Here is a 15,308-nt window from a genome sequence, read left to right as displayed (position 1 = left end):
TGACAGTGCACTGTGAGAGAAAGGAATCTTCCTCTAGCTAATCCCAAGGGAAAACCATGGCACATTAGCAGTTTTGCAAAAAAGGAGATCCAAGGACTCAAGTCTGTGGTCCTGAAATGCTACAAAACTAAAGGAAAGATCCTGATTTTTGTGTCCTTGTCTTTTTCAGAGGCATAAGCAACAGTTAAAGGAGAGTGAGGCAAGAACAAATGCTCTCTCCATGTGAGTTGATTGCTACTGGGATACTTTCTCCTAGCGGCAGACAGTCACTTAGCACATGGCTTGACCAGGTTACCACTGCCCAAGACACTGGATTCAGCTTGCGGCACACAGCAACTGCCCCAGAGACCGAAGGCTTCTCTTTCTCTTCCATTTTCCAATACAAATTGCTGCAGAGCATGCCAAATGCTTCACTATTCTACTTGGGCAGGCTTTTCTGAAAAAGCCCCCCTCGCTCCTGCTGATATCAGCAATTGATTCCGTATTACTCATAGCAGCGGTCAGTTTTTCACATTCATGGACAGATTCACTGCAAGCCAGATGTGTGGGCTAATTATTCAGATGAGCGATTTCCAATAGCAGCACAGTGAGACACAGTTGGGCAAGCATTTACTCAGGAGACACTGTGGATGGTTATAAACATATGATCCAAATTACTTTTGATCTCTAACATGAATGATCTTATCTGGTTCTGTTTTAAGTCCGTCCAACTTATGACATTCCAAATTTCCTCATTCTATCCTGAAATAATTATAAAAACCTACTAATCATTCTTTAGAGCAAAAAAAGAAAGTCAAGCAAAAAACACACATATAGATAAGTCAAAGCACTGCAAATCTTAATATATTTGTAGCTTTCTTCTGTAGAGCCAACCTCTGCCTGTCCCATAAGATTCTAGCTGCAGAAGCAATCCATCTTTCAGTGCCAAAGTGAGGGGAAAAAAAAAAAGGAATCGGCATTACTAGAGCTGCATAAAATGTTCACATGAAATATTGAGATCTCTCCAGTCTGCCTAGTTTTGCTACAGCTAGACACCTGGGTTCTATCAGCCTCACACAAATGTTCTGGTGGAGGACCAAATGAAAGGAGAAGTTTGGTTTGGACAAATACCTCTATCCTACCAAAGGAGGAAAAAGCAAAATGAAACCTAAATGGTTTTGGATTAATTGTATCTCCAGCAAAAGGAGGTAGTTAGAAATATCCAAACGCTGGTCTAGAAAATTTAGAAACATTTTCCTTCTAGATTGGACCATAGCCACATGTTCCCAACAGTGAAAATACTTCCCAGTTTTTCACCTGCCATGTTATCTGTACTAGAGCTTTTTAGCAAACTACCAACTAATCATCCTTTATAAAAACATTGATCTAAAGATATCTTATTTTTCAAGATTTTTTACTATTAATGAGGATTAAAATGAGACTAAAATTGTATTTATGTTCTTACCTTTCACTGAAGAATCGGATAATCAGCAATACAAAAGCATACGGTATCGTGGCATACAATTGGTGTGGTTTTGGAAAGACAAGTCCATCACGGTCCACAAAATGTGCCCATGTAACATTGACAGGCATCCAGATATTCTCCCACCAGAACCAGCTGTTGAGTGTCTTTAATATGTGCGCCATGCTAAGCAAATAAAGAGATAATTAAAAATTACTCCTGATGTATTAAAAAGAAAATGCATGAAATAAAACATATTAAACCTTGTTGTGTAGAACAGTGGTTCACAGTGGCAGGACATTTCCTAAAGATAAGGTACAAGCAAATAGTGGATGAGTCTTGGGTCCCACGAGACCAAGATGCCCTGGCCTGCATGGATTGCACTGGTGTTGCAGGTCCAACAGAGGCAGTCTACAGAGAACCTGCAGGCACTGTAGAGATGCTCAGGTGTTCCCAGACTAAATCAACAGCAAACAGACCTACCCAGTGAAGTGTGCAATTGTGTCATTTTTCTCAGGAAGAAAAAAAAAAAGGGGGGGGAATCAGTTACAGGAAGCTGAAAACCCCTCAGTTTAGAGCACGCAGGTGGGACTATAATCCAGCAGAAGATAAAATAATAGAGCTACATTTTGAGCTGGTATAAACCAATGCAGGGCCTTTGAATCTGCAGGAGAGGGTTAATATGTCTCACTTCAATCGTTCACACCAGATTGTTTAGTACCTGGTCAAATCTTTGACAATAATAATTTATAATCTAGCATACCAGCACACAAAAGATACTAAAGAGAACTGATCTTCCCTAGGCTGCCTTTGTAAATTAAACATAAGTGGGTGGAAAAGAAATGAGAAAGTCCAGGGGGTGACTCAGCTCCGTAATAACGAAGACATTTTGCTGTTGAATTACCGCTGCTTAATATGTTAATGGCAATATACACCTTGATCCTGATTTTGCAAACACCTGTGCACAGGACCACATACAAAAACTACAGTGCACAGCAAGCTCTTCTGGGGATTTGCAGGAAATACTATGATTTGCCTGCGACCAAATGCTAGATCAGAACAAAACGTCTAAAATCAGTTCCTGAAGGAAAAAAAAACCTTTCACTTAAACCAAAACATTTAATTTGTGTAAAAGTCTCATTTCTAACCTCTGCATTCTACATTATACATTTAGAAATTGCTGTTATCCCTCATTTAGTTGTAAGGACTTTACAGTACAAACGTGTTATATATCCTAAAAAAAAAAACAACCCTAAAATTAAATAAAAATAGAAATTACTAGAATGTTTTTCATAAGGCTGAAATATCATTTCTAGGCGTAATAAATTTAAATAACTTTTTCCATACTAAAATTTCCCATAAAGCAGAAAAAATATGAGGAAATAACTGGTTTCACTGAACCATGGTTCCGATGAGGAAACAAGTTGGAGCTGGAAGAATTTCAAGCAAGCCTCCTCATCGCATTTGACGTCCCATCAGAAGATCTCACAGTGATACATCTGTATAGGATCAAGCGACCAGATCAAATCACGCTGAGGGCAGACAGTCGTTCAGGCCCTTTCATGTTCCTCCATAGTTGAGGAAGGGCCACACGTAGCTTCCACCCGTGCTGGATCGGGACACCATGCTTAGTGCACTCACACCAGCTTTCCAGATGCGGACACAGCTGGCTCTGAAGCCCACTTTAATCAACAGCTACAGGAACGATCACCGCAATCCACGCTGGGCTGTTCCCACTACGCCAAAGCCTTGCGGCAGGTTTGTGAAACAGTGACTTGTATCCCTCAGAGCTGGGCTAACAGACACTGTGAATCAATTAATATTTCAATACTGACTACTGTGCCTGGCCTGTTAACCCAGCTATTTAATCTTTTTAAATGCTGAAAGGGGACAGTAAAAACCTACTGAATGAATTGTGTGTGTATAAGCAAATGCAAAAACAAAGGAGGGAGAAATCACAATTGTTCCTGTACTGAGACTTTATACGCCAAGTTCCAGCCTAGAGCAATTTTTTACTGCTTAATTATAAATCCCTACTTCCAGGAGTTTATAACGGGGCTGTTAACAGACCCTTAACTACAGCTAGCAGGCGCCACGATAATGAAGCAGAGCTTTGAAACATGACATTTCAGGTCAGACAGAAAGGCTTGGAGACAAACTGCCCTAGAAGACCAGGGGAGAGATTCATTAACACAGTTTTGCTTTCTAATATATCTGTATTTTTAAACTAGGCTGTGCATTGCAAACTATCACAAATTGTAAAATTGAAAAAAAAAAAAAAATTGGCCAGCCCATTTTAACACAGTGGAAAGAGCACTAGGAGTTGGATTACGGTGAGATGGGTTGTGATCGAATATGCACCCAAAACACTCAAACCCTAGAAAAACCCAGTAATGCATATTTTCATACCGGATTCCTTGGATCTCACTAATTCATGTTTTCCGCCCACACATGGAAGGAAAACTTCCTTCTTACTGGATGACTACCCTTACAGATCTTAAACCAGTTCACACAACTCTATTAAACTAAGCTCATAAGCACATGCTTAATGTCAAAATCTAAGGGAATTCAGGGATTTGGGGTCTGATCTGGAGTCCAGAGATTTCAGTAGAAATCCTTCCTCACAAACACCAAATAGACTCACAGAAAGGTGGGTTCTCTGAAACTCCTTCTTCTGTAATGCCCTGTATTAGCACCAGGTCTTGCCTGGCACACAGGGGATTAGACCATCCCTGATGAATGTTGTCCAAGTAACTCTTAGAAAACTGTCGATAAGATTCCACACGTGTCTGCAGCCTATTCTTATGTTTCATTACATTCAAACTGGATGTTCACCTGACACCCAACCTGTTTTCACTGCAGCAAATCAGGCCATTCCATGGGCAATCCTGGAGATTTCCATCTTCATAATAGCAGCTGTTTAAGTAGTCGGGCTGTTTTCCTGTCTCGCTTCAGCTTCAGTTCTCATCATGAGGTTCCTGGAGCATAGTCCTTCCAAACACACCTGGGCAGCAGTGACCCAAGCATTTTATGTTTTTTCTTTCTGCCCTCCTTGCTCTACAGCAATGCCTGACAGCTGTGGCTGTGTGATGGAGTAGTTTTATCCCTCCTCATATCATGAAGATGCTGAAACATATAGGAACTCCATAAACACTATTTTGTCTCATACATCACATACAAGCAAGGTTCTCTTCTCCTGTACTACAAACAAGCTGTGGCCCTTCCAGCTTGCTGAGAAATCTCTCATGAAATCCACATGTTCTTCATATGTTTTTCCGCCTGAAAAGGAAGCTGATGCCTGACAGAATTCCCCATCTCAGGAAGAGAGAGAGCTCAAAGCAAACTGGGAATAACACAGTGCTAGCTTTATTTATCATCCCCTTCTCCACAAATACATACTTGTTACTTACCAGAAACCTTCATTAAAACTAGTATTGGAACTCAATTAAACTTTTAAAGATGAACCCACCTATTATCCAATCTCCTCTGCCAAAAAAGCTCTTTCAATGCTCCCACAATACCACCGATATTGTGAGTAAACCAGCTCTATGGTTTACTCACCATACCTACAGCAACCACTGTCCCAAATGCTAATCCTCATTATCAGCTTTCTCCACATTATGACTTGACAGCTTCATTCTTAATTATTTACTTTTAATCCTTTTGACCCTAAATAATGGCTGTGTAAATCATGAAAGAAGAGGCCAGAGGATGGAGAAAAGGAGACAGATGGAAAGCACACAGGCCATTTGTCTCTAGCAAGCTTTATCTGTTAGAAAAACCATCGCGGCCATTTGCTAATCTCTCCTTCTTCCGATTACCAGCTGCCTGGGACTTCTCAGAACCCTTAGTCCCATATCTGTGTCAGTTCACCAGCCAGAGGTTGAACAGCCAGAGAGAGCAGTCTGCTTTCAGACCACATCAGCTTAAAGGCACATTGCCAGTGCCATAGGCAAGAAAATCTTCCCGTTACTGTTTACATGCTCCTTTTCCTAGAAAAAAGGTTTTCCCCCCACCAGGGCTATTGTTCTGGCACACTACATGTAGACCAACCTCAAGCACTTGCATGTATTTTAAATGATGTTGTCTGTACTGTTTAGTTTTGGTTTTAACCCAAAGATTTTTGGCAGCTTATTAAATCCTAACAGATGAGGAAGGCCAGTAACACTTTAGCCATACAATGTTACACTGAGAACACCTCTGCCAAGTGCCCACAGGGTGAGTGGGAAAGGGAAGGCACCCACCACAGGTCCTCTTGTGGAAGGGACTAATAAATAGGTAGAAGTCTTTTGGCTGTCCCTTCTGCCACCCAGGGGCTATCAGCAGTGATGGTGAGGTAGATGGGCATTTCCTCATACTGTGCCCGAAATCTGGGTGGGAAATGGGAGAACCAGTTTTTTATCACTTGGGTGAGTGGAGCGTGTTTTGCAACAGGCTCATTTTATTCTGCCGAGAAATTTTTACCCAAGAAACGCTATGAATGCAGTCCCTGGGACCCAGGGTCATTTCCCTAGGACATCAGCATAAAACGAGAGGACATTTACTTTTGTCAGGAGCTCGTTACCACACAAAGGCATGTGTTCCAGTGTAACCACAAGTGGCAGCAACCAGTTCCAGTGCTGGGATCAGGCTGTAGATGCTGAATTTCAAAAGGCAGCTGAATTTTGCATAAATTGTCACAAGCTGTTATTCTCCCCTCACACATACTTCCAAAGAATGGGCAGTGGATGCAAAGGCCCAGCTTGTCCTGATTTACAAGGACAAGCTCTAACAAGAAACTTGAAAGACTACCCAGCCTGAACCTCCTATTGCTAAAAGTGCTTAGAACTTTTTTCCTTACAGCTTGTAACAGCGCCAAGCAAGCAGGAGTGAGAAATCACGACAGCTGAGTGACCCCTATTCTGCCCAACCTAGGGTGAAAACAACCCCTGCTTCTGCCCAGATTCCTATGCATACACCAGAACCACCAATATTATTTTCATTGACAAAACTTGAATTGTTGCCCTTGCTCCAGAAGGGCCTAAAAGTCAGTCTAACAATAAAATAAAGATATTTTAGAAAACTGGAAAGTTCCCCTGCATCTTGGAAATTAAATACTCCAAGTACAGAAATCTAAATCACCTCCATGCTAAGGAAGGATCTTCTCTGTAGCCTAATCTAGTTTTAAAAGGGCTAGTCCAAAACAGGAAAATCAGGAATGATTACTTCTGGAACTGCATCCTTTGTAATTAAAGGAAACCCTACACAGTTGGGAAGTACCAATGTTTCCTTCAAAGCTCTGTTTCTTGGATCCTTAGTATATTCAATTAAAAAAAATCTCATTTTTTATGCTACTAAGCAAAAAAAGGGCAAATTTTGGTTTGACAAAAAGCTACGTGGCTACATTTTGAAAAACAAATTCAGGAGCTGCTTTGAAGTGGGATTTCTGGCTGCTGCAGTCTGGGGAATGAATAAAAAGAAACAGAGCCAAAGCTTTGATCGTGTTCTCTGCACAACAGCTCTTGTTTGCAAAAACTGCATTTCAAAAACAGCACTACGAGAAGGTGATATCCAAGTTTGAAGGATGTGTTAGGATGACTTCCTATCCTTATTTACTGAATAAATTAGAAAACCCAATGCATCACTAACACAAACATGCAAATGAAAGAAGCTTTAATTTCTCTAAGCTTCTTACTAGACTGTCTCCTCAGTGTGACTCCAGAGGTGCAGCAGAGAAAGAATGAAGTCAGCAAAAAGCAAGAATAACATAATTCTCCTATTTCTCTCATCATTTGGTAGAACTGGTAAAGCTGGTGCAGTGACTGTTGGGAAAATCAAGTCTCCCAGATATCAAAAGAGATAGCAAAGCTGTTCCAGGCTGTTAGTCATCAACATTAAACCGAAGTAATTTAAAAGAGTAAATAAATACCAGATCCACCACATCACAAGTTTTGGTTTTGCTTAAGACTAAGCAATATATGCAACAGTTAACACACAAGTTTCAGCAACAGATTTGTGTTCTGCTAAAAATAGACAGCACATTGTTTAAAGAATCCCACCAGTGTTCACCACCATGAGACAGGTGAAAAAATATGGGACCTGTACTTTGTTGCTAGCAGTTAATGCAACTTTTTTCCTACTGAGGATAGCAGAAGCGCTACCTAAGAGATATTTTTTTAAAAAAATCCCAATACTACAGAAAAGTGAGTTTTAATAAAATCAAAAAAACTCCACGTGTACAAACCCTAACCTGTTAATGGTTTAGAATTCGTGCTAGTGTTGACAGTTGATTTTGTGCCATACAGCCTCTCAAATGTACAACAGCTGCTTTATACATCTTCTGGACACACTTGCAACTTGCAAGTTTGAGAAATCACAGGATGTGACACCAGATTAGCCTCTCCACTGATAGATTTTTATGCTAAAAAATTATTAGTCCCTAAGGCAGTAAGAGCAACCCTGACCTCCGGTGTTTTCTTCCACACAAAACCATTCATGCAGGCATCAGTTGTTAGTTGTAGGTATCTGCCAGTTGAAGATGTTCCTGCTTCTTGGCACTGCTTTTGGTATTTGATCGAGCAATGTTTTGCGCCTAATCGGCATAAAGAGTTTGAACTATTGTTTGTGGAGGAGAGAACTGAATGAAGGATATTGGATTGATACTACCACCTCTTCGAATCTTGTCTTTTCTGATCTTGTTTGCCCAAATGTGAAAACACAATTCCAGTTAAATTCCACGCAACCTGAGCCACAGCATGAATGACATCTTACCAAGCCTACACATACAACCAGCGGCAGCCCAGAATGAATGAGCTGTTGGACTTAGAGGTTCTTATGGTGGAACGCTGAAATACTCCATACACATAAAACAGCTGAATTAAGATTGCCATGAGACCTTTAACTTCACACTGACTCCCTAGCTTGTACAAATCTCAGCTGTAAACAGTTTAAGTGCCTAGTTATAGGGCAATTAGAGTAGTTTACTACTTTTACTATTCTATCACATTACCTTGTAACTTGGTTACTATACTGTAGCAGGCTAAAATAGCACTTTGAATAAATCTCAATGAAGGTGGCAAGTGAGTTTTATATTTTTCCCTGTTCTCTGGGAGGGGGGCAAAGAGAACCAGACCTGTTTGAAAGAATTCATTTTCTGGGTGACAGTTACCATGCACTCTCTACTTAAAGGTAAATAATTTTTGAGCAGCTAAAATGGTCTTAGCTTATTGCAGGCAGCCAAGGAAAGTGAAATGCAGTTCTCACACTCTACAGGTATAATGCAAACTATGTCTGCTTTTAAACTTTAAAAATCCGTAACATTGATAGAGTTGGATAAAGACCTATGAAATAACTCAAGTATCTGCAATAATTTTCAGGTAAAAAACAGTTCTTTGGAAAAAAAAAAAAAGCCCTATCCAAACCACAGGTTCTTAATAGATGTTTAATTCATAAAAAGTTTGGACAGACCTAGAGGGACAACACCAATTACTTTAAGAACTTATTAGTAACACTTATCAGAACACACAGAAAAATCTTTTTAAGTGTGTCACTTTTCTTCAAATACTGTTGGGGAAAGATGCAAAAACTACTATTTTTTGTAGCTTACCAAAATTATTTGAAATAAAACCTGAAGTCTAACTTAAGATGTCAAGTCACAGAATGGAGATTTTACTAGAGTTGTGAGCCTTCTTAGTCACGTATTTAAGTTAAGGGCAGAGCAGAATAGGGCAGCATACGGTTACACAGTGGCCAGGATAAGCGCATTATTAGAAGTACAACAGCACCACAAAACATGTGAAGACAGCAGAATAGCAAGGAGCCAGAGAGAAGACCTGAGGGTGCAGAGGGAAAGGTTGTCAGCTTCTCCACCTGCAAAGTGGATGACTCAAGGTTTTCAATTAGCCCTTGGGAGGTAGGGAAAGGGACAGGGCTGGTGCACTGTCGCTCTGGAAAACTCTCTTGAAACAAGGTCCTCAGCTACCACGTACACAGAGCGGCTCGAGCTTGTACATTGACTTCACTGATCTCTACACCACGCCGAACCAGCAATTAAACCAAGTCTGTTGTGCTCCCCTGTTCCCAGTTCTCCTCCTGTTGGTTACCCCCTCTTTGCAGTTTAACCTGCCCAGACATTCTCCACCCACAAAGCCAACTAAAGGAGGTGCCAGAACTCAGCTGGTACTTCATTATTTCAGCCACTGCTTGGCATCCTCTTCATGTCCTAACAAATGCAAGAGGGAGATCTTCAGCTAAATGTGTACCAGCACAGCCTCTTCATCAACAGCGGCACCCCAGCTGAAGATTTGACCCAAGCTAGGAAGCTAGCTAAAAATAGCTATACATCACAAAAAGTAAGAGGGAAAAAATGAACAGGGTTCCTCCATCTGAATGTTATAGCATTGCTGTGAAAGAACCCTTTCTGACAGCTTGTTTAAATGTGTTATTTATAGCACTAGCTTCTTCAGACCTTCAACAGGTAAGTCTTGTAAAAAAACTCTGTTAAACTGAATTTCTTAGAGAACATTTTTTCTTAGGATTTTACAGAACAAAATTAGAACTAGCTTTTTCAAGCAACTTAAGTTCAAGGGAGTTTTTTTATGCTAACATTAGCTAACATTATTTTTCCTGTTAATAAATTTTCCTCCCTTCCAGTTCAGAAAGAAGTGCTCTTACAAGCACTTAATAGAATAAGGATATAAGAAGTAGAAAAGCAAAACTACTACTGAAACCTGTACTTTTCTCTAAAATAAAAAGCATTTCTCATAGGTTGGAATACTTAGTGGTAACACATAAAATCTCATTAATACCTATTCCACTCTTCATCCAACGGCTATCATAAGAGTTAATCTGATTTTCCCTTGTAAAATAGACAATGTTAGAGACCAGCACATGCTAATGATTCAGACCATAATCTGATGTAGGGAGGGGAAAAAAACCCAAAACCCCAGAACAGAAAAAAAGGAAAGAAAAAGAAATTCCTACCTTTATGATGTTGCAGCCAAACAGAACATAAGCACATTAGCAGGGAAGAGGCATTACGCTCACTACTTTGACAAAGGTAAACACGCCCTATCTACAGAACTCTCAAATTCTTCAGAGACCCACCCAGCAAAGCTGCACTTCAAGATTTCTGACTGAAGGCAATCCTGATGTCATATGTATCTACTCGGTGAAACTCGGGAGTAGTAACGCCGAGTGCCTTCCCTCGTGCTTGTTTCAACACAGTAGATGAAGAAATGTTTGAAGTCACGTGGTATTTTGTTGCACGATGAGAATTCATCTCAATTTACATTTCTCTATACACGTGCAGGAGGATGCTGCGCCTGCTGAGCGTGCAGAAAAGGAAACCCCAAACGCATCACTTCACACTGACATTTTTAGATGCGTTATTAGATGAAGCATGGGTTTTCAAATAATGTTAGAGAAAGGTTTCTGCTCCTATTGACCAGCCTCAGGAATTCTTCCAGCCTCAATCAACTAAACGTTTTACAGAAAGTGTTCCAGTTCCTCAGAAGATATAACATGGAATTCTTGAAATGTCTAAAGCAGAGGGAAACACACACCAAGTGTTTGTTTGGTTTGAGATGCCATACAAACATGTAAATTTTACTTAAACTTATGTGATTTTAAAAATTTTTTTTTTTTTTTTAAATTCCATGACTATGGAATAAGGCTGAAAGTCATTCCTCACCAGCTCTCCCCTGTTTCAAATAACAGCATTCAGACATGTTGGCATTACTTAGCATTCTGGTGGGCAGGACACCTTAAAGTTGTTCGAAAGGAAGGAGAGAACCTCACTGACAAGCTAGGGGCAGAGAATCTCTTATTAGCCTTTCTTCCTGCTTGCAGTCAGCAAACAGCAACCCATGAAATAGGAACAGACATGTCAAAGATGAACCAAAGTTTCACCTCGCCCAGCATACTGTCTCTGAAGGAAGCTAACAGCAGATGGCTACGGAAGAGCACAAGAACAGAATAAACACAAAATGGTAAGTGATGATACCCCCAGCCTTCAGTAGATTGGGGGCTCAGACTTCCCAAACCACAGATGGTGTCTGTGTAAGTAACAGTGAAGAGGTTTCCCTCCCAGCCTTCATTTCCACAACTCCTTTTGAGTATAGCGAAACTTTAATCATAATCCATAAGACTGCAATAAAAGAAGATGTGACCCAGGCAATATTTGGATCCTGTTCATTTATTTCCCACCAGAGAAGAGTTTGGTTTTGTTCATATACCTTCCCCCCACCACCTCTTTTTGAGGTATTATATTTTGCAGCTCTTGCAAGTCTTCAGTCCTTCCATAAAACTAAGGAGCGGTATTCAATAAACTGATGCAGCAGAGAAATATTAAACATGAAGGGTTATTTCAGGAAGGTAGTATTATGGCTTTGCTGTTGCTTTGAATTATCTCCATACTTTCCCACATCTGAACCACTAGTATGAACCAAGCAGAACATTTAGGAACACTTTGCCAATTAGGAAAGCCTGGAGCAAGCTGATTCATATATCACTTGGCTAATACTGTGCCAGTAATGTAATAGGTAATTGGCAGAAACACCTCTTCCTCATGCCTCAATCCATGATTTCTTCACTGTTACACTAAATTGCAAAAAACATGTTTGTTTGACTGGAGACAAATAAAAGAAATGGCAAAAAATGCTTTTACTTTTTGAGGAGCATTTGTTAGGTAGCACTCACCATCTACACAAGACTCTATTACAAGATTAAAGGTATTGCATGATACATAACAAGTTAACCATACCCTCTTGATCAAAGCTGCCTACTGACCTTTCAATTATCTCTGCATTTTCATAGTATTTATCCTTCAGGTATCTTAAATTTGAATGCTGCAAAAAAGAAAACCAAATGAAAAAAACACCTTAGTCTGTACCTCTCACTAAGGCGGGGGGCGGTGGGGGTGGAAATCTAAGTGTTAACTACTCCTTTCTTGCAGCATAACACCTACTCAATCATAAAACAATTAAATATAATTAGAAAATAGAGGCATGTATTTGACCCAAATAATTACATTTCATATGTCACTGGAAATCATGTAGAAGTTTTCAGTGAAAAAAAATATTAGAAGAAAAAACCTCACTAAATTAATTTATTTCTGTTTTCCAGCCAGTTAAATGCATATATTAAATTACAGTGAATCCACACATTGGGTGTGAGCTTTCACCTGAGCTCCTAAGCAGTTACATAAGAAAGATTACAGCATCAGTTAACTTTCTCAGTAGAGAAAACCCTCTCAGCAAATCTTTGAGACTGTATTAAATCTTAAGCTTCTAGAATCAGAGCTGTTGAGTATGATGATGGCTGCAGGGAGAAGAAGAAAACAAAAACCACACACCCAGAAAACCCCAAAAGCCTAAGGGTTTCTTTTGTTTTCCTATATAAAAAAAAGTTTAAATTCATCTGGGGACCCCACAGATAAATGTTCTAAGTATCCTGCCTCTTAGCACCCAGCCATTTTTGCTAACTGATTGTCCCAATGGCAGACAGTTAATCAAAGCTCAGTCATATGTATAGACAGAGAAAAGTAGGAATCAATTTGATCTAATAATAATAGCTTGGACCCTGAATTCTCTTTTCACCACCAGTGAAACCCATCTGCTTCCCACCTGGCATTCCTCCAAGATGAAGGTAAAAAAACCTTGATATTCCTACATTTTCCACTCCTCAAGAATCAACGAATATCTGAAAGTGAATCATTCCAAGTCACACATTCAAGGATATCAGTATCGTAACTCATAATGTTGCAATCTGTAGTTTAAAGCTAAGCTCCTCTTCTTCACATGAATTCATAACTTCTCCTAATATATCAACCTTCCCCTACATAAAAGGGATGAAGTCCATTTACAATCTCTCAAAAAGCTTTCTCCTCAAGACCTTTCTTAGTAGGGAGTATGACATGATTCATAATCCATACAAGGTTTTTAAGTAAGGAGAGGTTCATTTCTAATTAATTAATAATGCCATCTGTCATAATCAAAGACTAGACACCTGATTTTGAACAGAGAAAGCATGAAGGTAATAAATACTTATCACACATGAATGCCAGTGCAGAACTAAATCAGGAATACACACAAGTTGAACACATAGGCTGAAATCTTCAAGATGCTTAAATCTTTTTAAAGTGTTGTTTCAAACTTGGTTCCTGTGAATTTTAATAAGAATTAGAAAACTCAAAGTATTGAGTATCTGGGCCTTAATAACAAGAAGGAAGATGACAACTGGATATCGACTGGATATAAAGGGGATGTCAGTAGTAATACTGGAAGGATAGAGACAGTTGAGAGAAGTGAAGGAACACTAACACACTCTACTGCTGACCCAAGCCACCATCACTTCACTAAAATGTGGAGAACAGGATTATTAATAGGCTTCAAATATACCTTAGGAAAAAGGCTCTAGGAAGAGACATTGACATTACCTGGGGACTGCTTTCTAACCAATTCGCTTGCAGACTTAACAACTGAGGCATATAAATACCATAATTATGCTATCTCTTTCAAGTTGTTACTCTTGGCTGAATTTCATTTAAATACTGAATATACAGTGTATCAATAAGCCTCCAGGACAGCAATTAAGAATGCTCTCATATCCAGAGAGATGTATGTGTGATTTAGTGAAGAATTCACCCGGTTACAGTTTAGTCAGCACACCTTACGCAAAATCCTAGTCTGTTTTGTCTAAATTATCCTTGGTGAGATTTTTTTCTTTCCCCTGGATTTAGCATCACCTTGTCCATACTTGTCAAATTCACCTTTCTAATAATGAGAAAGACTAGAGCAATTCAAATATAACTGCATACCTATATGAGATACTTTCACTAAGTATGTTCTAATACTTTTCAAAAGGTAAATTTAGCAAGAAGAGTAACTTTGGTTGCTCACACTTATAGTGAGCAGTGTGTTAAAAATTGCATGCTACTCAAAATCTTAGCAAGAACAACTGTGTCTAAGGATTGGACTTCTATAGTTCATCCTTTCCACTCCAAATACAGTACTGCTAATTCACTCAGATAATACTCCCATGCGCTATTACTATCTTAAGATGCAGGAGACAAATAAACAAACTCTTTTGGTTGCAACACTAGACATTTAACAATTAGTCCAACGAATTCATTCAGCGAGGTTTTTTAATTCGTTTCCAACAGTCCAAATAATATAGGACTAAAAAAAAAAAAATGCCTTGCTGATCCTTGGAGCTGGAAACACTGGTTTAACAACTGTATGAAAACAAACCTCAACAATTTGTAACGCTTGCACATAAGATAATGCTGCAAATGTTGTTTGATTACATTACTAGAAGACTAGAAGAGCATCAATCTTTATCCATCCACAGAGAACACAAGTGCAAAACATGAGCACTTGCTTGGTGAAACTGAGAGGCAATCCCTTTGGTGCTTCACAACCAGCAATTCCCTCCCTCCACATCAGCTCATAATTGAAAGTTACAGAAAACACTGGCATCATACTGGTCAATATTTTTAGCTTAGGTGAAGAAATACTCCTTTAAAAGGGACCAATATTCTCTTAAAGATGACCAAGTACTAGATTCTCCCTGGAGAAGTTCATAAAAAAAAAAAAAAAATTTGAGTTTTACATTTGCTGCATAATGGATCTTTGCCTAATTCTCACAGCAGCTGTAGTGGTGTCAGCAGAAAGAGAACACCATTTCATACGTCATTTTCTTGAACAATATAAATACTATCAAGGAAGCCAAGTACTGGACATAAGTTTCCAGAAAGCATTAGTTTCTGTTTCAGTTAAATCCTTACATGAAATAGCTATATGAGGTCTGCAGTAACAAAGCTACTCTAAGAGCTGCCAAACTCAGAAAGATTACATATGAAGATAAAGCTAGCAAGCAAAGGATGAAC

The 15,308-nt window shown here is 39.4% G+C and overlaps 1 protein-coding gene across 1 annotated transcript in view; it reads right to left on the bottom strand.

Moving 5' to 3' along the window:
- The window catches only part of CERS3 (ceramide synthase 3), a gene marked incomplete at its 3' end in the record, with an annotated part of 31,611 nt that extends 29,973 nt beyond the window's left edge, over positions 1–1,638 (bottom strand). The window contains exon 1 of the mRNA XM_082004903.1: positions 1,445–1,638. Within this exon, the coding sequence (XP_081861029.1) occupies positions 1,445–1,626 (182 nt within the window). The 5' untranslated portion in view covers positions 1,627–1,638. The remainder of the gene's footprint in view (positions 1–1,444) is intronic.
- Between the last annotated feature and the right edge of the window lie 13,670 nt (positions 1,639–15,308).

Source organism: Phaethon aethereus, assembly GCF_964289735.1.
Source record: "Phaethon aethereus genome assembly, chromosome: 12".
Lineage (NCBI taxonomy): Eukaryota > Metazoa > Chordata > Aves > Phaethontiformes > Phaethontidae > Phaethon > Phaethon aethereus.
Note: the sequence above shows the minus strand (reverse complement) of the source record. Positions and strands in the feature narration are given on the sequence as shown.